This window comes from Prionailurus viverrinus, chromosome F2, assembly GCF_022837055.1.
Source record: "Prionailurus viverrinus isolate Anna chromosome F2, UM_Priviv_1.0, whole genome shotgun sequence".
Taxonomy (NCBI): Eukaryota; Metazoa; Chordata; class Mammalia; order Carnivora; family Felidae; genus Prionailurus; species Prionailurus viverrinus.
In genome coordinates this window covers 35,267,912-35,295,110 of record NC_062578.1, presented here as the reverse complement: position 1 = coordinate 35,295,110, position 27,199 = coordinate 35,267,912, and the positions used below count along the sequence as shown (strand labels likewise).

At 34.4% G+C, this 27,199-nt stretch overlaps 1 protein-coding gene across 1 annotated transcript in view; it reads right to left on the bottom strand.

Moving 5' to 3' along the window:
* Window positions 1-9,304: 9,304 nt before the first annotated feature.
* The window catches only part of CNBD1 (cyclic nucleotide binding domain containing 1), a 511,584-nt gene continuing 493,689 nt past the window's right edge, over window positions 9,305-27,199 (bottom strand). The window contains exons 12-13 of the mRNA XM_047842484.1: window positions 20,576-20,635; window positions 9,305-9,537 (exon numbers count right to left, since the gene is read on the bottom strand). Coding sequence (XP_047698440.1) covers window positions 9,421-9,537; window positions 20,576-20,635 — 177 coding nt within the window. The 3' untranslated portion in view covers window positions 9,305-9,420. The remainder of the gene's footprint in view (window positions 9,538-20,575; window positions 20,636-27,199) is intronic.

The window sequence follows — 27,199 nt, the reverse complement described above, 5'->3', positions numbered from 1 at the left end:
TGGTGTTTTAAAATGTTCTATTAGGGGTACCTGGGTGGCTCAGTAGGTTAAGCATCTGACTTTGGCTCAGGTCATAATCTCACAGTTTGTAAGTTCGAGCCCTGGGTTAGGCTCTGTGCTGACAACTCAGAGCCTGGAGCTTGCTTTGGATTCTGGGTCTCCTTCTCTCTATGCCCCTCCCTCACTCACACTCTGTCTCTCTTTCAAAAGTAAATAAACATTTAAAAAATGTTAAAATAAAATGTTCTATTAGATAAGTCAGCATAGTGTGAAAGTCACTTTCAAAATCCACACTGAATCCATCAATCACTTGCCTCTATCTAGGGGTGAGGAACCAACTGATGTTTTTATATTTCTACTGATATCTATTTTTTAATTTTTTATTTATTTTTGAGAGAGAGAGAGTACGAGTGTGTGTGTGTGTGGGGGGGGGGTGGACAGAAAGAGAGGGAGGCAGATGATCCAAAGTGGGCTTCATGCTGGCAGCAGAGAGCCCGATGAGGGGGCTGAAACTCACAAACCGCTAGATCATGATCTGAGCCAAAGTTAGACCCTTAACTGACTGAGTCACCCAGGTGCCTCATCTACTGATATTTTGAACAGACTGTTTCACCTCTATCATCATTTCTGCTTAAATTAGAAGTTTTCTATACTGTATGAATAAATTATTACTGTGGAGCATAAATAAAATATCAGAGAAAATAAGTTTGAGCATTAAATGGTTAAGCAATGGGAGATGTCACATGATTACTTCTAGGCTCCTCTATAGAAGATGTTATAGGAATCAGAAGGACCAATGGCATTTCAGAAAATATACCAAAGTGGTTAAGATAACCTGGGGAAGATGGCAGAGTAGGAAGATCCAAACTCACCTCTACCCATGGATATAATTAGATAACACCCACATCAGTGTAAATAACCCAGAAAACAACCTGAAGACTGGAGAACAGACTCTCCACAGCATAATGTAGAGAAGAGTCCACAGAAAATAGTAAGAAGGGTGGAGACATGTTTGGGAACAAAGCTGATGCTCTAGACAGTCTGTGGGAGGGAGGAACACCATAGGCACTAAAAAGGGAGAGGAGCATACCCCAAACTGGACACCCTAGGCACAGGGGAACTACACTAGAATGAGAATCCTTATAATATCTGGCTTTGAAAACCTCAGGGACTTAACTTTGTCAGACAATAAGTGGGGTTTAACACGTGAAACTAAAAATCAGCAGCTAGGCTCTGGCAGAGTAGGAGGGCAATATGAAATTGAGGGCCTTCCCTTGAAGAGATGGCATAACAAACGTCCCTGCTGAGATACGGCATGAAAGCAGCAGTTTGAAAAATGCCAATGGTAAAAGGGAAGATTTATTTACTAATCTCAGAAAATATACTAGAGGGGCAGGGATCTTTTGGAGACTTCTTAAAGAACAAAAAGGCTGGTGGATGTCATTTCCTTCCCCTGAACCCAGCCCAGTTACACAGATACCTGTGGGAATAAGCACAACAGGAATACTCCACCTAGGTTGCTAACAGCCCATCGAGCCTTTGAATTCTCCTGCAGATCCACCCCCTCCAACCTGCCCTCAGCAGGAATCCATCAAAAGCAGTGCCACAAGCATGGCATTGTGCAAGCAGCCCCAAAGGGGCTAGTGCCATTCTAAAGTGACTTCTTCCCCAGGAAATGGGGAAGATAACCATACACACCAATCCAACTATATCCCCAGAGTGGGCTGGGGACAGACAAATGGTCTGTTTGCAGACCCCATCCATCAGTGAAAGTCTCTCAGGGGACAACACAGGGAGAGTGCCCTACAGTTGCCTGCAACCAAAGCTCTATCAAATGCCTTATCTGACCCAACTCAAGCCCAAGGCAGCCACAGACTGGCCCATTAATAACACAGAGACCAAACCTTGCCTACAACTGGCAGAGAAAGCCATTATAGAGGCTTGTACTGAGGGCAAACATGATTCAGCCACAGCAGTAGGACAGCATGCAACACACAAAGGAGACACTCCTGAAGTGCCAGGTTTTGGTGAACAAGGGACATTGCACTTTAGTGCACTACAGGACCTCTTCTTAATAAGACCACTACTTTTCAAGAGTAGGAGACATAGCTGATTTTCCTAACATATGGAAATAGGCACAAAGAATTAGACAAAATGAGGAGACAGAGGAAATGTTCCAAATGAAAGAATAGGACAAAATCACAGCAAAAGAGCTATAAGTACACCTGATAGAGAATTTAAAGTAATAGTCATAAAGACATTCACTGGACTTGAGAAAAGAGTGAAGGACCTCAGTGAGACCCTCAATACAAGCTAGAAAACATAAAAAAAGAACCAGAGATGAAGAACTCAATAACTGAAATTAAAAATACACTAGACAGAAAAAATAGTAGACTACAGGAAGCAAAAGAATGGATCAGTGACTTAGAGGACAGAGTAATGGAAAACAATCAAACTGAACAGGAGAAAGAAAAAAGATTAATGAAAAATTAGAATAGATTAAGTGAGCTCAGCACCATCAAGTGTAACAACATTCACATTATAAGAATCCTAGAAGGAGAAGACAGAAAAAAGGGGGCAGAAAACTTATTTGAAGAAATAATAGCTGAAAACAGCCTTAATGTAGGGAAGGAAATAGAAATCCAGATCTAGGAGGCAGAGAGAGCACCCAACAAAATCAATCCAAGGAATTCAACACCAAGACACATAGTGATTGAGATGGCAAAACATAGTGATAAAGAGAATTTTAAAAGCAGCAAGGGAAAAGAAAACAGTTACATACAAGGAAACCCCATAGGCTATCTGCTGATTTCAAAGCAGAAATTTTGCATGCCTGAAGGGAATGGCATGTTATATTATTCAATGTGTTAAAAGAAAAAAACCTTGAAATCAAGAATACTCTAATCAGCAAGGCTATCATTAAGAATAGAAGGAGAGATAAAGAGTTTCCCAGATAAACAAAAGTTAAAGGAATCCATCACCACTAAACCAATCTTACAGGAATGGGGATTCTTAAGTGGAAAGGAAGGATCTATATCTATCTATCTATCTATCTATCTATCTATCTATCTATTTATCTATCTATATCTATGTATATGTATCAGTTGAGGGATTCACAAATAAAGGTTGTAAAGTATAACACTATATAGCAAAAATATGATGGAGAGAGGAGTAAAAATTTAGTGCTTATATTTATTTATTTTTTTAAGTTCATTTATTTATTTATTTTGAAAGAGACAGAGACAGCATGAGTGGGGGAGGGGCAGAGAGAGAGGAAGACAGAAAATCCCAAACAGCTCCGTGCTGCCAGCACAGAGCTTGATGCAGAGCCTCAAACCCATGAAACCATGAGATCATGTCCTGAACTGAAACCAAGAGTCGGATGCTTAACCAACTGAGCCATCTGGGTACTCCAATTTAGTGCTTTTGGAATGAGTTCAAATTTAAGTGACCACCAAGTTAATATAGACTCTTCTATGCATAACACATTGTATATGAACATAATCATAACCACAAATCAAAAACTGGTAATAGACATGCAAAAAATAAAAGGAATCCAAGTATATCACTAAGGAAATCCAGCAAACCTCAACATAAGAAAGCGAGAGAAGAAAGGAACAGAGAAGAACTTCAACAATAGCCATAAAACAAGTAACAAAATGGCAATAAGTACATACCTACCAATAATTACTTTGAATGTAAATGGGCTAAATGGTCCAATCAAAAGACATGGCATGACAGAATGGATTAAAAAGCAAGTACCACCTATATTCTGCCTAGAAGAGACTCATGCAGACCTAAAGACACTTGCAGAATGAAAGTAAAGGGATGGAAAATATCTTGCAAACAGAAGTGAGAAGAAAGCCAAGGTAGAGATACTTAGACAAAATAGGCTTTAAAGCAAACACTGTAACAAGAGACAAAGAAGGACACTATACAATCATAAAGGGACAATCCAACAGGAAGACATAACAATGGTCAGTATTTATGCACCCACATGGAAGCAACAACTATAAAAAGCAGCTATTAACAAACATAAAGGGGCACCTAGGTGGCTCAGTTAGTTGAGCTTCCAACTTCCGCTCAGGTCATGATCTCACAGGTCATGACTTGGAGCCTCACATTGGGTCCTTGCTGTCAGTGCAGAGCCCACTTTGGATCCTCTGTCCCCCTCTCTCTTTGCCCCTCCCCAACTTGTACTCTCCCTTTCTCTCCCTCTCTAATTCTCAAAAATAAATAAAAACACTTAAAAAAATAAACATAAGGCATAAATTGATAGTAATAGCATAGTAGTAGGGGACTTTAAAACCCCGCTTCCATCAACGGATAGTTCATCCAAACAGAAAATCAACTAGGAAACAGTGGCTTTGAATGACAGATGGATCTAATAGATATAATCAGAACATTCCATCCTAAAACAAGAATACACATTCTTGGGGCGCCTGGGTGGCGCAGTCGGTTAAGCGTCCGACTTCAGCCAGGTCACGATCTCGCGGTCCGTGGGTTCGGGCCCCGCGTCAGGCTCTGGGCTGATGGCTCAGAGCCTGGAGCCTGTTTCCGATTCTGTGTCTCCCTCTCTCTCTGCCCCTCCCCCGTTCATGCTCTGCCTCTCTCTGTCCCCAAAATAAATAAACGTTGAAAAAAAAATTAAAAAAAAAAAAAGAATACACATTCTTTTCAAATGCACTTGGAACATTCTCCAGAATAGATCACATATTAGTGCACAAAACAAATTCATAAAGATCAAAGTCATACCATGTATCTTTTGTGAAACTAGAAATCAACCACAAAAAAAAAGACCACAAATACATGGTGTTCAATAACATGTTACTACATAATGAATGACTCAACTAAGAAATCAAAGAGGAAATCAAACAATATATGGAAACAACTGAAAATGAAAATACAATGGTTCAAAATCTTTGGGATGCAGTAAAAACTGTTCTAAGAGGGAAGATTATAGCCATACAGGCTTACCTCAAGATGTAAGAATAATCTCAAATAAATAATCAAATGTTACACCTACAGGAGCTAAAAAAAACAAAAAATAAAAAACAAAAAACAAATAAACAAAAACAAGTACAAACAGAACCCAAAACCAAAGGAAGGAAGGAAGAAAATAATAAAGATTAGAATAGAAATAAACAAAATAGAAAGTAAAAAGAAAAAAAATGCACAGAAAGGAACAAAACAAAACAATAGCACAGATCAATGAAACCAGTAGTTCGTCCTTGAAAAGATCAATAAAATTGACAAACCTTTGGCCAGATTCATCAGAAGTCTGGGGTACTAAAAATCAGAAATGAAGAAAAGAAATAAATAAAAATTGACACCTCAGAAATATAGAGGATTATAAGAGAATATGTCAACAACAGGGCAACCTAAAAGAAATGGATAAATTCCTAGAAATATATAACCTACCAAACTGAAGCAGGAAGAAATAAAAAATTTGAACAGACTGATTACTAGCAAAGATATTGAATCAGTAATCAAAAAACTCCCAACAAACAAAAAGTCAAGATCAGGTGGCTTCACATGTGAATTCCTCCAAACATTAAAAAAATAGTTCATACTATTCTTCTAAAACTATTTTAAAAATAGAAGAGGATGATAAGCCCCTAAATTCATTCCATGACGCCAGCATTATCCTGATAATAAACCAAATAAAGGCACTACAAAACAAAAACAAAAACAAGAGAACTATAGGCTAATACCTCTGATGAACATAGATGCAGAAGTCCTCAACCCAATATTAGCAAACTGAATCCAACAATGTATTTAACAAATCACACACTACGATTAAGCAGGATTAATTCTTGGGATGCAAGAGTGGTTCAGTATTCACAAATCTATCAACATGATACATCACATCAACAAGAGAAAGGATACAAACAATGTGATAATATCAATAGATGCAATTGATAAAGTACATTTGACATTTGACAATGTACATCCATTCATGATAAAAACCCTCAGCAAAGTAGGTTTACAGGGAACATACTTCAACATAATAAAAGCCTTATATGAAAAATCCACAGCTAACATCATACTCAATGGTGAGAACCTGAAAGTGTTTTCTTTAAGATCAGAAACAAGACAAAAATGTCCACTCTTACCACTTTTATTCAACATAAAAGTTGGCTGGAAATCCTAGCCACAGCAATCAGACAAGGAAAATAAATAAAGGGCATACAGATTGGTAAGGAATAAGTAAAATTCTCATTATTTTCAGGTGACATGATAAAATATAGAAAATCCTAACAAGTGCACCAAAAACAGCTAGAACTGATGAATGAATTCAGTAAAGTCGCAGGGTACAAAATCAGTATGCAGAAATCCGTTGCATTTTCATACACTAATAATGAAGTAGCAGGAAGAGAAATTAAGAAAACAGTCCCATTTACAATTGCACTAAAAAGAATAAAATATCTAGAAATAAACTTAACCAAGAAGGTGAAAGACCTGTACTCTGAAAACTAAAAACATTGATGAAAGAAATTGAAGATGCCACAAACAAATGGAAAGATATTCCATGCTCATATATTTGAAGAACAAATATTGTTAAAATGCCCATACTACCCAAAGCAATATACAGATTTAATGCAATCACTATCAAAATACCAACATCATTTTTCACAGAACTAGAACAAAGAATCCAAAAATTTATATGGAATCACAAAAGACCTGAATAGCCAAAGGCATCTTGAAAAAGAACAAAACTGGAGGTATTCCACGTTTCTAGATATACTACAAAGTTATTGTAATCAAAACCAGTATGGTACTCACACAAAAACAGAAACATAGATCAATAGAACAAAACAGAGAAATAAATCCATGATTTTATGGACTATTAATCTTTGACAAAGAAAGGAAAAATATCAGTGGGAAAAATACAGTGTTTTCAACAAATGATGTTGAGAAAACTGGCTACATGCAAATGAATGAAACTGGACCATTTTCTTACATCATACACAAAAATAAACTTGAAATGGATTAAAGTCTTTAATGTGAGAACTGAAACCATAAAAATCCTAGAAGTATAGGCAATATTTGAAATCAACTGTAGCAACATTTAAATTTTTTTATTAGTTTTTAAAAAGTTTATTTAATTATTTTGAGAGACAGAGAGAGACAGAATGCGAGCAGTGGAGGGGCAGGGAGAGAAAGGGAGAGAGAATCCCAAGAAGGCTCCATGCTGTTAGCACAGAACCCAATGCAGTGTTCGATCTCATGAACATTGAGATCCTGACCTGACCCCAAATCATAATTCAGATGCATAACCAACCGAGCCACCCAGGTGCCCCTGTATCAATGTTTTTTGAGATATGTCTTTTAAGGGAAACAAAAATAAAAATAAATTGTTGGGACTATATAAAAATAAAAAGTTTCTGTACAATGAAGAAAACAATGAATAAAACTAAAAGACAACCTACTGAATGGGAGAAAATATTTGCAAATGATATATTTTATAAGTAGTTAGTATCTGAAATATATAAAGAACTTATACAACTCAACACCAAAAAGCAAATAATCCAATCAAGTCTGATATAAACAGACAATTCTCCAAAGAAGACCTTTCAGAAGACCAACAGAAACATGAAAAAATGGTCAACATACTAATCATCAGAGAAATGCAAATTAAAATAACAATGATATATCACCTCAAAGCTGTCAGAATGACTAAAATCAAAGACACAAGAAACAAATGTTGGCAAGGATATGGAGAACAAAGAAACATCATGCACTGTAGTTGGGAATGCAAACTGGTAAATCCACTGTGGAACAGTATGGAGGCTCCTCAAAAAATAAAAATATAATCATGTTATGATCTAGTAATTCTCCTACTGAATATACCCAAAGAATATTAAAACACAATCTAAAAAGGTAAATGCACCCCTATTTTTACTCCTATGTAAATGACTATAGCATTATTTACTATAGTCAAAATATGGAACCAATCAAAGTGTCCATCATTAGATGAATGGAAAGAGATGTTATTATCAATACACACACACACACACACATACACACACACACAATGGAATATGACTCAGCCCTAAAAAATAATGAAACCTTGTCCTTTGCAGTAACATGGATGGATGTGGAGGGTATAATACTAAGTGAAATAAGTCAGTCAGGGAAAAACAAACACTATATATTTTCATTCATGTGTGGAATTTAAGAACCAAAACAAATGAACAAACAAAAAAAGAGCCAAATGAAAAAACAGACTTTTAACTATAGGGAACAAACTGATGGTTACCAGAGAGGTGGTGGGAGGAGAGAATGGGTGAAATAGGTGAAGGGGATTAAGAGTACATTTTTCTTGATGAGCATTGAGTAATGTATAGATTTGTTGAATCACTATATTGTTTACCTGAAACTAATATAACATTGCATGTTAATTATACTAGAGTTAAAAATTAATAAAAATCATGATAATAATTATTGAGAAGTTATACAGCTATAAATTTTTAAATAGCCTATTTTAGAATCATGTGCAAGTTTGCCTTTGTGAATTTGTAAATATTTTGCATAGAAATTCTGTTTCCTTATATTGTGGTTTGAATGTATGTGTTCTTCCAAAATTCATATGTTGAAATCCTAATGCATAATGTGATGGTATTAGGAACTGTGGCCTTTAGGGGATGCCTAAGTCATGATAGTGGAGCCTTTGTGAATGGGATTTGTGCTCTTATACAAGAGATACTAGAAAGCTTCCTAGCTGGTTCCACCATGTGGGCACAGAAGAAGATGAGAGCTATGGACAGATAAAGGATCCTCACCAGAACATGACCATATTGGATCTAGATCTTGGACTTCCCATCATCCAGAACTGTGAGAAATAAATTTCTCTTGTTTATAAGCCATCCAGTCTGTAGCATTTTTGTATAAAAGCCCAAATGGACTAAGCCATCTTACATATACTATAAAATGCATAGAAAATAGGCTGTATTTTGCAAACAAGTTTAAGATGGCAATAAAACCATTATTTCATAGTTTTTGAAAAGCAATAATAAGCTTACCATTTTTGTTTCACTTTTACACTTAATTTAATGAGCCAAAGCATGGTATATAATTTAAATATGCTAATTAGGACTTAGATGTCAGAAATTTTATTTAAAAATTTTTGGTCCTCTAAAAAATTGTTACAGAAGATATTTTTATCTCCTTTTATGATACAGGACCTTAATAAAGAGAAAACAGCAAAAAATAAATAAAAAAAATAAAAAGGAAATTCAGTTGTCCAAAATAAATATATTAGTAGGAATTTATATGGATTAATTAGTAAGAAATTTGTCTTCGGGAAGAAATAGAATTGTAAGGTAATTGGGTAGACCATTATAGTGATTCCAAGTGAATAACAAAAACAATTAATAATCCATGTTGAAATTCCCAATTTCTTATAAGTTGACATTTTTAATAACTGATTAGAGTATCCTTGAGATTCCTAGGAATGCTGGCCCAGCAATGGTCCCATTTTCCAAAGCCTGGAATAATTCCATTATAATACAAGGAGTTTTTCATTGTTTTATCCTAGAAAGAAAAGATTATTAAAAGTAATTAATCTTATCATCCCTAAACTTTGAAACTTATAGTAGAATGAATAGTATGAATTCCATAGGAAAACAACAAAAAAATAGCTTTAAAAAAAAAACTTTAAAGATAGAATTTTACCAAAGCAAATCTGTAAAAATATAATTTATGCACAATTTTTTATTAAATATAACTCAACATTCATATCTATTAATTATTTCTTAATGGAGCTATTTTTTAAGTTAGAATAAAATATTTGAGGAGAAATTATAACTTTTAATTTATAAAACTTTTTTTCTGAGATCCCTAAATTGTATGTATATGTCATTTAGTTTATCTTCCCATTACTGCTATAAGGCAGATAGCAAGGGATGATATTCCTGTTTATTTTCATTTGCCAAAATAATAAATTCTTCTAATAATTGGAATAGCTTGTATTATCATGTAAATATTTTATGCCTCTCTTTAAAATCGCTTCTTGAGTAACTCTCTGGAGTGTTCTTCCTTAGAAGAGGTTTAGACTTCTCTGATGCCAGAAGTGGCTGTGTAACTTGCTTTGCTCAATACAGTGAGAGAAGACAGGAGGTGTGCCATTCCCAAGAAGCTTCAGGAGCCAGAGTGTTTCCTACATGGTCCCTTTTTTTGTTCCATGTGAGAGCAACATTGAGTCCTAGCAAAATGCAAACATGCAGTCAACCTATGCTGGGCAAGTAGGTAAGAAATGAACCTTTGTTGCTGGAAGTCAGTGAGGGCTTGTGGGTCATTTGTACCATGCCAAAATTTAGCATAATCTGGAGCACAGCATTAATATTTTAAAAACAGCTACTTCTACATTTGGTTTTGTTTATATTGACTTTACTTATAAAAACAACAATGAAATAAAAGCCATAGGGAGTGATATTTATAAATAAGTAAAGGGAATGAGTATGTGTTGCCTACTATGTCTCATTTAACTCTCACAACAATCCTGCAAGGTAGGGAATGTTTGGTTGGTTTTTAGATAAGGACACTAAGGCAATTTTTAATAAAGAATTCTAGTTGACTTCCAGGGCTGATGTGATTAATTACATAACATATTGCTTAAATATATATAATGATAAAATTAGATTTAATTCTTGGAACAAATATTTTATAACTAATAAACAAATATCCATAAAGCAACTATGCAATCTACAACATTCAAGTTGACATTAATTTAATTTGAAAGATCATATAGTTAAGCTGAAATGATATCAGACTTCAGAAATTAAATATGGTACCTACTGTTGTAGCATATCGTTTTGTTTGTTTTTTGTTTGTTTTTAGCTCAGATGCTAATATTATTGTGTGCAGCATATTAATTTAATTTTTATACCACATTTCTTCTTGTGAAACACTAAGAAACTTTTTTCCCACTTAACATCTTATGATTATTTTCCATTCAATTGGTACAAAGAAAAAAATTACATATTAAAGTCATTATTTTTTTTTCATAAAATTTGGGTAATTGAAACAATACTAATTAGAAACAGAGAATTAATCTCAGGGCAGTAAATGGATAATTAAAAGTCATAATCCAAATTGTTCAGGATACATTTATATTAATATTTCTATTAACGCTGAAGGTAACAAGCTGCACTAATATATAGATTTATAATAAAAATAAGAAATATATGATACCGTATGAATTGTTTCATTGAGATCTGAACATATGGAACATAGAGAAACAGTGTTTCATAGGTTGAGAAATCCCAAATTAAGGTTTGGAGATGTTAAGTAACCTGTAAGTCAAAAAGCTCAAAAGTGGTAAAGCCCAGATTTGAATCCAATTCAGTCTTCTTTTTATGTTACTACACAAATAAGAGTACTAAATATAGTATTATCCCATTTATGTAAATAGTTAAAAAAAAACCTCACAACCTTATGATCTGATAATAATGACTGAAAACTAAAAAAGAAAGAAGAGCATTGACTAAAAGCATAGCAGAATGTCAGAGAAATATATAATATGGAGAATATAAATCACAGAAATCTTTATTGCTAGAAGCAGATACCAACAGATATAATATTTTAATGGAAATCAGTGTCAAAATGCTTTATGTTTGTGTCACTTACAATAAAAAATGAAATGAAAACCAGGATGACGAATAAAGCTAGGTAAAAGACAATTCACGGGACAAAAGAAAATAAAACCAAATTAAGAACACCTTTTAAATAGAAAGTTACTGCATTTTTGCACTAAACATAATTATGACTTTGCAGGCTATTAACTTAAAATGGTATTTTATAAATTTTATGGCTCCTATTTCCAAATAAAATAAACCTATTTCTCAAAATACTGTTAGACACCACTGATGATAAGATAGAGCATACATTTAAAAACATCTTTTCTTTTTTTTCAGGAAAAAAAAGTAAACTCATTCAACGGTCCTAAAATTTACTCTACCATAGAGTAGAAAAAAGTAACAATTCTTTAATTTTTCTAAGTTAGATTTAATCTAAAACTCCAACACTCTGGATTTACGGGAAATTGGATTTTGTCATTCTCAGATATCACTTCCGTTCTATTCAGAATAGTGTACATGTTGTGGGTCTAACAAATTTAAGCCTTTGAAGAACATCTGATCTCTCGGCATGGTCACAAATGGCATGCTGTGCTTTAAGCCCACTGGCTGATGCTGACACTTGTGAGACTACCCTTGTGACACTACACTTGTGACACTATGGTCTACCCTTTCCTGGTGCACCACACGGCTATTCTCTCTGAAGTGTTCCATCTCAGTGGGTAACGTGGGGGAGCTGGCAGAGATCCTCTTTGTTTTATCAATATAGGACAAATGTAAATAACATAGTATTTACCATTTTACCCTCTTAAGTGTACATTTCAGTGGCATTAAGTACATTCACACTGTTGTATAACTATCACCAGTATCCATCCTCAAAAGTTTTTTATCATCTCAAACTGAAACTCTGCAACCATTAAGCAACTTTCCATTCTGCTTACCCTCAAGCCCCAGGTAACCACTATCCTACCTTCTATCTCTAAGACAATCTAAGACAAAATTTTACTGTTCCAGGCACCTTATATAAATGGAATCAGACAATATTGATGTTCGTTTGTGTCTAGTTTATTTCAATTAGCATGTCTTCAAGCTTCATCTGTGTTGTAGCATGTATCAGAAACTGATTCTGTTTTACAGTATTTTTCTTTATCTGGGTAGCATGACCGTATTTAGTGACAAAGGTAAGAAAGGAATTGGAATTAGTGAGTTTAGTGGACAGTAAATTAAAAAGAGAAATTCTGGAGAGCTAAAAAAGAAAATGTAGAAGCTGATATTACAGTGCTTGTTTTTTTTTTCCCCATTGCACTAGAAAATTAATTTGAACGCATTTCAGCACATCTTCATTTGTGATTCACATTGGAAATAGAGCTTTTTAAATTTATTGCTTGGTTTGAAAATAGACAAACTTATAACAGCCTCCTATCCATCCTCGTCTTCCCAAATCTTATGAAAACCAGCAGGTTTCTCTATTAAATACCTAGTCATGCGAATCATGTAAGAAGATGTCATTGCTATAAAACAATGCAAGAAGCAGTGAGGAAAAAAGACTGCCAAGTTAAACACAAAGGACAAAATCTGTCTGCATATTCCCACACCCTTAAACACGTAATCCAGTGTGAACTGCCTGTCGGGTTTTGATGACAGAACTTGGCTCCCCAGGCAATCATTCTCAGAAGGACTCAGCTCTCTCCAGAAACTGCATTTATATTTCCCAGATGATTATGTCTTTTATCAAAAGCAGCAGTTGAAAAATGGTCAAGCTCAGCATCAGAAAAGTCCAGCTATGACGACTAGTTTCACCTACAGATAAATATGGGAAAGGGTAGGAGAGCAAGGCGGTTGATGGGTTTGGATTCTCAAGAATAACATTAAGTTCATGTAGACAAAGATTGGAAAAAGCAGTGAGCATCAGGGGGCAAATTATTTTTTTCTTCAGGAAATTAGCTTTTTTACAAACTTAGCTTATGTTTTTTATCTTTGAAATATACGAAGCAAATGTATCAAGTGCATAGTAGTCAGGACAAAATTAAAACACACAAATGTGTGCATAATATTATAGCAATATATATGCCTCTGTGCATGAGTTCACAAAAATACATATATTCTTTAATTTCAAATAATGAGACAATGTTTTCAAAGAGAAATGATAGAAATATGCCAAAAGTAGAAGAAGGAGGAGGAGGAGGAGGAGGAGGAGGAGGAGGAGGAGGAAGAGGAGAAGGAGGAGAAAAAAGCTTGAGGTCTCCATTTAAAATCTATAGATACATGTTACAGGATTAATGATCAATATTGTTTGTCATGTTAATCCCTATGGGAAGAATAAGTATAAATTTTATGATAAAAAGATCAACCAATAGTTGGTAGAATGAGAAAAAGATTTTCACTTTTCAATAGTATATTCCATTTCATGAAGACTAGCCTGAGGCATCAGGTCAAGTAATATAATAACTTGGTAAATAGAGACTTGGGCATAAGAAGTGAAATTTAATTTAGTGGTCTTATGTTAATCATTGAGGGTCCAGAAGAGAGCAACAAAACAATCTTTAAAAAAGGAAAATAGAATTTATGAGGGGAACTGAGGGAGCTAATCAAATATAGCCTAGAGAAGAGATGACTACATGGTACTTAATTTCACTTGAAGGGATATAAGCAGAGGCATGATATTAGGGCCAAAGGACTGGCATGAGTGCTGATTTAAACATGTGTCAGTAATTAAAACTATATATGCAGCTAGTGCATTTAGACTTTTATATTTACTTAAAATTGGTTTTTTGCCCCATAGAATTATGTGTTTTTGGCTCTGGACCTAGGGAGAGGAAATAACTTATATTGGCTACAACATAAGTGAGTGAGAACTTTTTATTTTGTTTTCTTTGTGAGTATTTTAGTGGAGTTATTATTCATTTTTTTTGAGCCATGCTTTATCACTACATTTTGGAGATATGCAGTAATTGTGTCAGTTTTGTCTCTTGAAAGTTAGAAGCAGTTAATATTATTAGATTAATTTGAGATGCTTAGGTATAAAGACTAATTAAAATAAACCTTAACAACTAGCAAAAACCATTAATCATTTAATATGAGCAGAGGGTGTTATGTAAGTGATGAGTCACTAAATTCTACTCCTGAAACCAATATTATACTATATGTTAACTAACTAGAATTAACAAAAATTTGAAACAAACAAAAATTAGTCTATCAGTCTGTGACCACTGGACCCCTTTTCCAAAATTCATAAAACCATTTAACCTATGAAAATTATAATTATAGGCCAGAGGTCAGTCCATAATTTGAATTTTTATTTAAACCTACTGGGTATTAACATTAAAAATTTCTAAACACAGTTTGAAAATTAATATGGAGTGATTACTTCAGGTATTTTGAAATGTGATTTCATTTATTTAAAAAAAATAATGTTTATTTATTTTTGAAAGAGAGAGAGAAAGACAGAGCGTAAACAGGGGAGGGCAGAGAGAGAGGGAGACACAGAATCCAAAGTAGGCTCCAGGCTCTGAGCTGTCAGTGCAGACCCCAGGGCAGGGCTCGAACTCATGATCATGATCTGAGCCAAAGCTGGACGCTTAACTGACTGAGCCACCCAGGTGTCCCGAAATGTGATTTCATTTGAATTTTTCGTAGTAATTCTATTTGCTTCAGTTATTTTTTGTGTTAAAATGGATTTCTACTTTGACTTCAATTCTACTCTGATTCATAATTTTTTAAAATGTTTATTTATTTTTGAGAGAGAGAGCACAAGCAGGGAAGGTGCAGAAAAAGAGTGGGAGTAAGGATCCAAAGCAGGCTCCCTGCTGATGGCAGAAATCCTGATGTGGGGCTCAAATTCATGAACTGCGAGATCACGACCTGAACCAAAGTCAGACGTGCAACCTACTGAGCTACCTAGGCACCCCTCTGATTCATAATTTTTAAAAATTATTTTATTCCAAATGATTAGATTAACAACAACAACAACAAAAAACCCAAAAAATCCCTATTCTGAGAATAGATTTGAGTGAAATATGTAGATTGCAACTATTATTATGGTGTCATTTTTAGTTCAAATTATTAAAGGGATAAAAATATTTTAGGGTATTAATGTAAAATCTTATAAAGGCATTAGCAAGGCATTTATGTGTCAAACTACCCTTTTTCTAGTTTTATATTTCAGTTAACATTAAGTATTTCCTAAGTTTCCCTATGTGTCCAACACTATTTTGTTTTGTATGGTCTCTTATTTGCTAGTACCTTAAAATATACTATGAAAGAGAGAGGGAGACACAGGTACAAAACATTTAGCAAATAATAGTTCAGTACATAACCAGCTATGTAATTGTAAATTACAGACCATAAGTACCCAGTAAGAGAAAAGACTACCAATGGGAGCTACAGGCAATTAGGAATGTTAATAGAGGGTGGTGGATGTTGTGACTGAAGAAGTACTAAGATCTCAGATTGTTTAAGAGGAGTGAGGGAAAAACACTAAGAACAAGGCCAAAATGGAATTTGTGCTGAAAGAGTAAGAAAACTAAGCTGAATAGAATGGTTAGAAGGGAAAAAACCTTGGGAGGGAGAATTAAGCACAAAATGCTGAAGGTTTGTTTGAGGAGTCCAAATTTGCTCAGGGCAGCAAGAGGGTTTGTCTATAGACATGAATGGCAGGGAGATCAGGTGGCAGGTATGCCTGTGATATATGGTCAAAATGAACAGTATAAATAAGCATCGATGCCAAACATTTTTTATTAAATAGTTATCTTAGGAGAACCAGAAAGAATACGTGGCAAACCCAGAATTTTTGTTGTTGTTAGTTAATACTGATAAATGATTATTTCGCCTCAGATTTCTACTTTTGCTTAATCTTCCATTATTGTGTTAAGGAGCTATCTCTTTCTTCCTGATTCCAGCCCTCCTACCAATTTTGGTGGAATGCTCCCTGTTTCCTCATCACTTCCATTATTCTCTGAAGGTTTTAAATTTAAAAGCCGTATTTTTTTCTGTCCTAGTTGTTATACCAGGTTTGTGTAATTGCATAATCTCACAGACATCACGAACCACCTGTGTTCTGGAGCTACTTCATAACCCATGAGAGCCCATTGTGTGCATCTCCTCCCAACTGTACTTACAGTGACTTCACATTGGGGGGCTTGAAATTGGCTCTGATGCGGATATTTACACCATGAAAAGTGGCAAATGCGACAAGTCAAAAGTTTTTGGTTTGGTTTGTTGGGGGTAGGGGAGTAGTTTGTTAAACATTGATTAACACACCATTGTGTGCAACAATGTATTTTTCCATACACCTTCCAATTGGTTTTTGGTTAGAGTTTTTATGAATCAATCAGAAAATGTCTATAGAATACCTATACTGCTTAAGGCTGCTAGGCTAGAAAGCATGAACATGAAAGCTCACAATCTGTTCTTGTTAGTACATGTATAATGCCTATAAATATGAAATCTGATACGTTCTTTCTCATGAAATTAAAAAAATGCTTAGGTGTTTCAATATTTGTTGATGTATACGCTACAGGAAGAAAGGAAATCAAAGTTGAGTTCCATGACAACTCCTTGGATTTAGAACAGACATCCTGATAGGACCAATAATCAAATGATAGGTAACAAGACATTTTTAGGAAGAATTCCTGTGTGTGGCAGATACATTTGCATGGTTAGCAAATAATATAGATTTTAGGATTTGGGACAAGAGGGACAAGCATCAGGACAAATCTGTGGATTGCTCTTCATAAATTGTTCCTGCAACAACTTTAATAAATCTGAGATTCTGATATATCCAGCTGGAAGTTTATGAATCATTTCTTAATTGTGTGATGAAAGTGTGTCTGACAGCAGGGAATCTTAAAAGAAACAATGGTTTGAATGAAGGCCTTGAGTTCCGAGATTTTCCAGAGATTCCTCCATCATAAATTTGGAAGATATCAGCAAAATTATGGCATCTTTATTCTGGGCCATTTCAACAGTAAAAGCATCTCTGGTAGTATGTTTACCATTCATTCATTCATTAATTCATTTATTCATTCATTTATTCTTTATAATTATTGTGTTCTCATCATGTAACAGGCACTATGCTTGTCAATATTTCCCCCTTATTCAAATTACAATCTAGCAATGAAACTGACAATAATTGGTTACAAATCGGTACAGGTAAAGGTGTTTCAGACAACACAGAGAATGGCCATTTAGGGAATTGAAAGAAATTCAGTAGGACAGATTTTTATAGGGTCAAAATTCTTAAAAAACTACATGCAAATATTTACACACAGATTTGGATTTCTTAGGGGAAATTGGAAAGTATTAAATATTTATTTTTGTCTATACGATTAAAGAAATGATAAGATTTTATTTTGGAAAGGACCTGAGTTTAAAAGGAAAAATACTTGATTTTTAGTAAATTATAATATTTGGAGTATTGCAAATCCCGATGGGAGCTAAATCAGTGCTCACTGACTACAGGAATATGAACAAAGTCATAAGAACTAGCTTATCAAGAACACAGAATTAGATTTCATTATTGCAGATGGCTACGAGAAGTAGTATTTTGATGTGGGAATTCACTCCACTCTTTGCTTCACTGTTCTTTTAAATTTTTTTTAATGTTTATTTATTTTTGAGACAGAGAGAGACAGAGCATGAACGGGGGAGGGTCAGAGAGAGGGAGACACAGAATCCGAAACAGGTTCCAGGCTCTGAGCTGTCAGCACAGAGCCTGACACGGGGCTCGAACTCACGGACCGCGAGATCATGACCTGAGTCGAAGTCGGCCGCTTAACCAACTGAGCCACCCAGGCACCCCTTCACTGTTCTTTTAATAGAAATAAGTATTTGGAAAGTTTTTCTGACATACTTGTTCTTACTTATTGGGTCAGTGTTCACACCCTACTATCGGGTTTAAAGCCACATAGTAGTCCAGCACTTACCTATGGTATCCCAGATCCAAAGTCTAACATTGACCTGCTTGAAAACCTTTCCCCCTTTTTCTATTTATTTCTTATTTCCATAAAATAGGAAAAACAATAACTCTATGTAAAGAGGCCAAATGATACAACATTGAAGGTTTTTTTTTTAAATAAAATCACCTATTTAAAATTTCTGCCTGTCACTTTTACTTTCTATTTCTTATGTAGTATCTCATACCACATTAATCTATCATGTTAGCCAGAAAAATAGAGAGGTTGCTACTTTAAAGGTGACACATTGTCTTATTTCTTTATGTTGTGTCTTATTTTTTTTTAATGTAATTTATTGTCAAGTTGGTTTCCATACAACACCCAGTGCTCATCCCAGCAGGTGCCCTCCTCAATGTCCATCAACCACTTTCCCCTCTCCCCACCCTCCATCAACCCTATTTGTTCTCAGTATTTAAGAGTCTCTTGTGGTTTGCCTCCTTCCCTCTCTGTAACTTTTTTTTTCTCCCATTTCTTCCCCTCACCTTGGTCTTCTGTTAAGTTTCTCAGGATTCACATATGAGTGATAACATATGGTATCTGTCTTTCTCTGCCTGACTTATTTCACTTAGCCTAATACCCTCTAGTTCCATCCACATTGCTACAAAAGGCCATATTTCATTCTTTCTCATTGCCAAGTAGTATTCCATTGTATATATAAACCACAATTTCTTTATCCATTCATCAGATGATGGACATTTAGGCTCTTTCCATAATTTGGTTATTGTTGAAAGTGCTGCTATAAACATTGGGGTACATGTGCCCCTATGCATCTGCACTCCTGTTTCCCTTGGGTAAATTCCTAGCAGTGCTATTGCTGGGTCATAGGGTAGATCTATTTTTAATTTTTTGAGGAACCTCCACACTGTTTTCCAGAGAGTCTGAACCAGTTTGCATTCCCACCAACAGTGCAAGAGGGTTCCCGTTTCTCCATATCCTCGCCAGCATCTATAGTCTCCTGATTTATTCATTTTAGCCACTCCTTATGTTGTGTTTTAAAAATTTCTTCATGTTGTGGCGCCCAGGTGGCTCAGTCAGTTAAGCGTCCTACTTCAGCTCAGGTCATGATCTCACAGTTGACGAGTTCGAGCCCCACGTCAGGCTCTGTACTGACAGCTCAGAATGTGGAGCCTGCTTCAGATTCTGTGTCTCCCTCTCTCTCTGCCCCTCCCCTGCTCAAGCTCTGTCTCTCTCTCTCTCTCTTAAAAATAAATAAGCATTAAAAATTTTTTTTCTTCAAGTTTTGGAGACTATGTGTCTCAGCTGTCCCACAATCTCCAGAGTTATCCCATCCCTTTTTTTTTGTTTCTAAATTTGCTGAAAGCACTACACAAATGGTATATTTAAAGGATTTCACCCATGGCTAGGTAAGTGATGGTGGAGATAGTGGTGATGAGGATGGTGATAACAATGATAATGATTCTGGCAGTCAAGTTTTTAAGTGCTAAAAGACTGGATTAATTCCACAGCAATGTGAAAACAACCATATTCACTAATTTTTCCTTTGGCATATATATCACAAAATAAACACAGTTTTATCTTCACATGCCAACTGCACGCTGTTGCTCTTACAGAAAAACCATAAAATTAAAACTAACTCATTGCTTCTGGAATTGAGCAAACCTGAGTTGTATTACTGAAAGTTATATTAACTATCTGTGTTATTTGAACAAGTTCCTTAATCTCTACAGTCCTTAAATTCCTCTTCCATAAAATAAGAAAAACAATAACTATATTTAAAGAGGTTAACTGATGCAACAGCATATATAAACTGCTTAGCCCACAGTAGGTACTTCATGCATATTCTTCCCTCTAAGTTTGGAAAAAAAATTAAATTACTACAAATTACTTTAATGTTTCTTACAAGACAGTACTAAGCTTAAAGAATTAAACAATATTTTTTTCAGTAGAAATGTTTAAACATCATTATCATTTTCTTTAATATTCATACTCTCTGAAAATGTTTTCACTAATGTAATATAGGTTACCATAAGGAAAGAATTATCAGTTATCCTATGTATTTTGTTGCAATATATATTACTATACCTTGAAATTTTTCCATTCCTTTTTTTGTTCCCTTTCCAAATATACATTTTTAACATCCTCCTACAAGAAAACAAGGTTAGATTGATTAAATGAGCTAATACTTTTCCAGTTATTTAGTATTCTGTACTGTGATTCAAACTACTAGATTTAAAATCAAAGCAAACCTTGAACATGTATAACTGTGAGAAGCTAGAAAGTAATAGCAGAGGAGTTGAACAGGCACATGATACAAAGAGATGGGATAATGTATTTAAGCAAAGCATCAGATATGAAGACAGAGTCAGATTTTCAAGGACAAACAAGGTCTTGAAATAAAGTTCTTTTGGTAGCTTACAATGGATTACTATTGAACACATAAATAATTTAGTTATATTTATATAAAGTGACACACATACACAGTCTTTCCAGGTGTTCTTGTAACTTCGTAATACTTCCATTTTATTTTTTTATTTTTTTTTCAACGTTTTATTTTATTTTTGGGACAGAGAGAGACAGAGCATGAACGGGGGAGGTGCAGAGAGAGAGGGAGACACAGAATCGGAAACAGGCTCCAGGCTCTGAGCCATCAGCCCAGAGCCCGACGCGGGGCTCGAACTCACGGACCGCGAGATCGTGACCTGGCTGAAGTCGGACACTTAACCGACTGCGCCACCCAGGCGCCCCCCCCCCCCATTTTATAAAATAGAAAACAACTAAGAAACAGAGGGATGAAATTAGGACTGCTTGCATTTTTAAAATAAAGATTTGCTCAATATGATCTCTGTGGTGCTAAGTCACACTAAAATTATCGATCCTTTTCTTCTGTCTATATCATTGTTTTTGTTTTCATTGTGTTTAAATTCAAACTGTGAACACGATGAGTGAATATAGGTCTACACTTATGTTGAATCAATGTTTCTGTAAAATGTATATAAAAATTAAAAACCAACAACTATCTTACAAATAGTCCCCCAGAAAGCTTCTAGTTATCAAATGTGAAAGGATTTACATTTTAGAAGGACATGATTCTTGCCTGTTATATTCTACATAATTTAGAAGGACACAAACACTTGAATATAAAAATAGATTTCTTAAGCAGAACAAAAGAGTGCACCACTTAACATTTCAGCTATTCGTATCAAAACCTGTAATAGTACCGTATGGCTTATGTATACTCAAAAAAATCCAAATGATAATGAATTTGGTTTCATACTTTATATCACATAATAAAAATATTAAAGACATAATATACAACAGCTTACTTCTGGCATATGGCTTTTCACATAAAAGATAAGTTTCCAGTTGTTCTACATACTGGACAATAACATGTTACTGTTAATAAAATAATCAAATAAACAATGTAATAGAGGGTAAGTCACAAAGATTGTTCACTTTCATCAAACATATCAATTCAAACTACACTAAACGTAATTCAAACCTTGCTAATTCAGCAGGCATGCAAGTATCTTACCTTGTTCATTACTTTGGTTTTTATTTTTGTATTCAGAAAATAAATTTACAGTGATTACCAGGTGATAAATGCTATATAAAACAACTTTTGTTTTTATTTGGGAAATTTTGATAGTTTGGCAATCACTTTTGGAATCATGCTTGTAATGACTCCCAGTGTAAAGCAAACCTTAGGATTAATTGCAGTGACTATAGCTTTCCTGACATTATTATTCCTCATACAAGGATAATCTGGTGGATAACTTCACACTGTAGAATAACTAATGACCCCATTCTCTTTTTGGCAGTCCAAATGAGACATCTTTCAATGAAAATGAAAGACAGATGTTCAACATTAGCAGATGTCCAGGGTGTGACACACTAAACATATGCAGGGAATGGAAACCCTAGATTCCCTCATATGTGTAAGAAATGCTGACCAGTGTGTGTAAGATTTCCTAGTAGCATAATACGGTTTTGTAAGAGTAGAATTTTGTTCATATATTAGATAATGCTATCCTCCCACATTTCAATCTCTACATCCTCCCAAAACTATTTTTCTTTTGAAACAATATTAATGATCCATTAGATTTTTAAATTATAATTAGTTTTATTACTTTCATACTATTTTCTACATAAAAGAACAAAATAAAAGACTATAACATGCACAGATAATTTATCCGCACTATTCAAATAAATTCTTGATCTCTTTTGTCCAAAAGATTCCATGTGGCTTTCTCTATCATTCATTTCTAGCCTACTCATATATCATATTCTCAGTGTCTTTGCAGTGAACCTGTCTCCTTCCCTGCGAATGTCCTCACCCTGTTCAGGCTCCAATACCAGTGCTTGGTAGCACCCTATGTAGGTACGCTCCTTATGGTGCTAAGGTCCAAAACCTTGTGCAAATTTCTGGACCCTTCTGAGAGGACCTGTCCTCAGCCTCTTGTGCTCTCATGTCCTGCAGGGGGCAGTCCTGCCATGCAGGCAACCTTCTCAAACTGCTCAGGCTAGGACACTCCCTAGTGAATCCTTCCCCTTCATTCTTACTCTGAGCATGCTCTGACACTCTGCCTACTGCCCCTCTATATGGAAGCCCTCATCAGCTGCCTCAGGCTCCAATATCACATGCCATGCAGCCCTACTAGGTGAATGCCACTTTGTCCTACATGGGCCTCATCCACACCCTGTTCTGGAGGCTGCCCTTCCTTGCTGGCACTGCCCACCCCATGCCCCCGCCATGGCTTCAGGACTAAATTGTACAGGAAGGGAAGGAAATAGAAGGAGAAGATAAAGAGGAAGCACCCTGCATATATACTCTGTACACACATCCCCACATATATACTCATATGTATACATAATACCTATGTATTTATATATTTGTGTGTATACATATGAATACATATTTTATGTACATTATTGAGAACAAGATAATAGTGAAAATAACAACTGACACTATTTACAACTGAGCTTTTGTTTCAGATCTTATATTTTAGCACAAATCTAATTATTCTGTTTTGAGTACATGCAAATGATCTAAATATAACTGTTTAACTCAGAAAATTGAGGGGTTTGGGTTTTTTTTTACATATTTGTGACAGTCTTAAGTTATTTAAATGGCTTGATTATTTAATTATTTCTTGAAATTTTTTTCTAGCCATGAAATAATTGTTTTATAAAACTAAAGTAAAACACATTTTCACAGATCCAAAGAAAAAGATATATCCTGAATCACTAGCAAAGCTGAGATGTACTTATAAGACAAGTAAATTAGTCGTTTCATGACCCAATGATAAAGAAAGCACATTTTATCTCTCAACACTTGAAAAAAGTGTATTTTCCATCTTCTGAGTTCTTTTACCATTTAGGAGGCCAACAGATTAATCTACCCATTTGGGGTAAATCTTAATTATTTTTAACTTTCCCCTATATCTGGAATTAAATATAACATGTATATACACAATAATAATAAAAGTAAGTAATGATTAATATATATATTTAGAAGTAATAAATATATATTTAGGATATATATTTTTATTTTTAAAATATATATTATAGTCTATATGATATAGTCTTATTATTAGAAGTTTTTAAAGGTAGAATCCCAAATTTTTGTTTATCAATTTCTTCAACTTTTTAAAAATCCTTCCTGAGATTTTAAAATCTTCTCTCTCTCTGTCTGTCTCTCTCTCTCTGTCTCTCTTTCTCTCTCTGTTTTTCACTTCCTACTTTTCCCACAATTCCTTTCCCCTTCATCCTTTTTCTAGCTCATTCATCAAGGAAATATATAAAGACTGATGTCACAGTATTTGACACAACTGCAACTGGATTTAAATTTCAAAACTAAAGAAATATTTTTGATGGTTTAGTATAACATGGAAATTACTATTAACCACCTAGCTTTGTACATATTAGCCACTAGTAGAATCATCAGATGTGCTTACTCCTGACATCTGTTCACATGACCCTGTTCTTGGTAACCACAGAGCATGTTGCCTCACTGATACAATGAAATGAGCTTTTGTGATTATTCTATTATTGTTGTACCCCTATTGCCTATTGCAAATGTAATTTAGCCTGGAAAGTATCTAAGGTTGATAATCCACTACCTTCTGGTATTCATCTGCTACTTTTAATTGTCATTTAATTGGTTTCTGGGCTTTTGATTAATTACTTAATTAAATAAACTATGTGTATTTCCCATTCTATGTCAGAAGCCATAAAGTACATCGATGAATGAGATTTTTGGTTACTGTTCTTGAAGAATTCTCAGGTTATTGAAGATAAATACTTTTTTTTATAGAAACCAGTGGAAAGTTACACTTTACCATAAAGTTGCTTTATGCTTTATCATAGTGTTTGATAAAAACTCCACCTTATCTTACTACTCCTACAAACGATAGGCTAACAGACACAACAAACTACACTGTTTATTTTTTGCTCCTGTGATGTTCCAATGTAGGGATGGGTGGTGGTATTGCTTTGCATAGGTATTCAGGGACCCAGGCTCTTTCTATCTGTGGCTTCTCAATTCCAAAGGCTCTAGAGTCCTCCTCTAAATCATCTTCATCCAGATTCAAACAAGGGAAGATGGAAAATCATGGACATGATGAGAGGGAGAATATGGAAACTACAAGGAAATCTGAAAAATGTAGTCTAGCTGTGTGTCCAGGAGGAAAGTGAAAAGATTTTGATGAGCAACCAGCTAGTTTCTGTCACAACATTATTTTTAGGTCTTTGTCAACTGCAGAGATACTCTATGGTTGATCATTTCACAAGATGGAAACTTAAATCATGGAAAAATAATAGAGAAATCCTAACCAATATTGAGATTTTTAAAGTGACAAATGTCTCCCTCTCTCTCTCTTTCTCTTTTCCTGGCAGTTGATATACTGTAATAGATTTGCTTGGATTTTGTTATAAGGAGTTCTTTACATAAGAAAGTTTTGTATAGTATGCATTTTCTCTGATTCTTATTTAAATAACCCTTAAGGAACCATCCAATTATGATGCTGTTAGAAATGGGAGACCTCTGAGATAAGGTGCAGGTGAAGATATTGAAGATTCTACAGGTAGGTAGCACATATTATCTAACTCATTTTACTCCTTTCTATTTAAAGTGTCCTAACCATCCATTTAAGATCTCAAAACTATCACTAAGTATTCTCTGTTTTAAAAAAAATGCACCTTTGGTAAAAGAAATACTTCATAACTATTGCATATACACTTTTTAAAATTCACAGTAATTGGTAAATTTTAATCACAGGAAGGTTAGATTCTTGTAATCAAAACATAATATTTATGCTCCAAGAAAGCAGTAATATTATCTGACAGATTAAAAAAGCATAAATAATAATTAATCTATTAATCTATTAATCTATTAATTAATCTATTAATAGATTAATTAATTAATCTATTAATCGATTAATTAATCTATTAATTTTGTAACTTTAGAAAGAAATTTATTTAGAGTATTGTTAATGAATGAGGGATTACTTAAAGAAAGTAAAAGCAAATCTGTTCAGCAAAAGCAAAACACCAAATAGTTTTCTAAAGAACTAATCTAAACTGAAGCAAAAACATATGTCCTTGGATTTGTATAAAAACAACATTTAGGAAAAGATTATAGAATCTTTGAGATAGAAACTCACACATATTTACATTAGCACCATAGTCCTGGAATTTCTCTATAATTTTCTTGATACAGGCATCCCAATCTTATCTTCAACACTTCCAATGGGTGGAGACTTACTACTCTCAGGTGAGCAAGAGCCATTGCTGGGTACATAGGTCTTTATAAAATGCTGTCTTATACTGACTTAAAATAAAATTCCTTATGATTTCCAACCATTCATCTTTATTCTGTGATGAGACAATGAATACAATTATGTCTTCTACATAAGATACTTTTAATGATGATTGATTTAATCCAATCCATCAATCTTTTCTCTATTCTGAGCGTCTTTCTTTATACAAGTTCTCTAATATTTCCAATTAAATTGTCAGCTTTCCTTTTAGAATGCCTTTGGATATTCCCAACCAGAAAAAAAATGTGTGAGATGAGAATCAACATACCTGGCATTTGTTATGTCATTTTTAACATAAAAATATGCAGTAAAAATAACATACCCCGATAATGATTTCCTTGAACTTCATATTTCTCATGAAATACAATAAAAGTTATGTTTATACTATTACTTATATTTATTCTTTTGTAAAAATGGTGGTATTATTATCTCATGAAATTTGACAGGGTAATCTCAATATCTCAGGAAGAAAATATGTGTGGTTCTAGAACAAAATAGGTATTAGGAATTGAATTATTGATAGCAGCTTATGTGCAGTAAAAACATTTTAAACTCATTTATGGAAATGTATCCTTTTGTAAGGTATGATGGTCAGAGTAATAGATAAAAATCTTTGAGTTGTGTTATTCAAAAACTTTGTTATTCTGAGAATTACACCTACTAAACATTTAATCATGGGGCAATGGATTTGGAAACATTCTTGTAACTTCTGAAAAAAATTACTCTTTATTATGTAAATAGTTGTATTTATTTTCAAGGCCTAGTACTAGATTCCACTATTGAGAAACAAACATATTTGGCTAATATTTCATTGGTATCAAGAAAAGTAAGTTGATTTGCTTCATTCTTTTAGAAACCACAAAACTGAAAAATGGAAGAAATGATTATC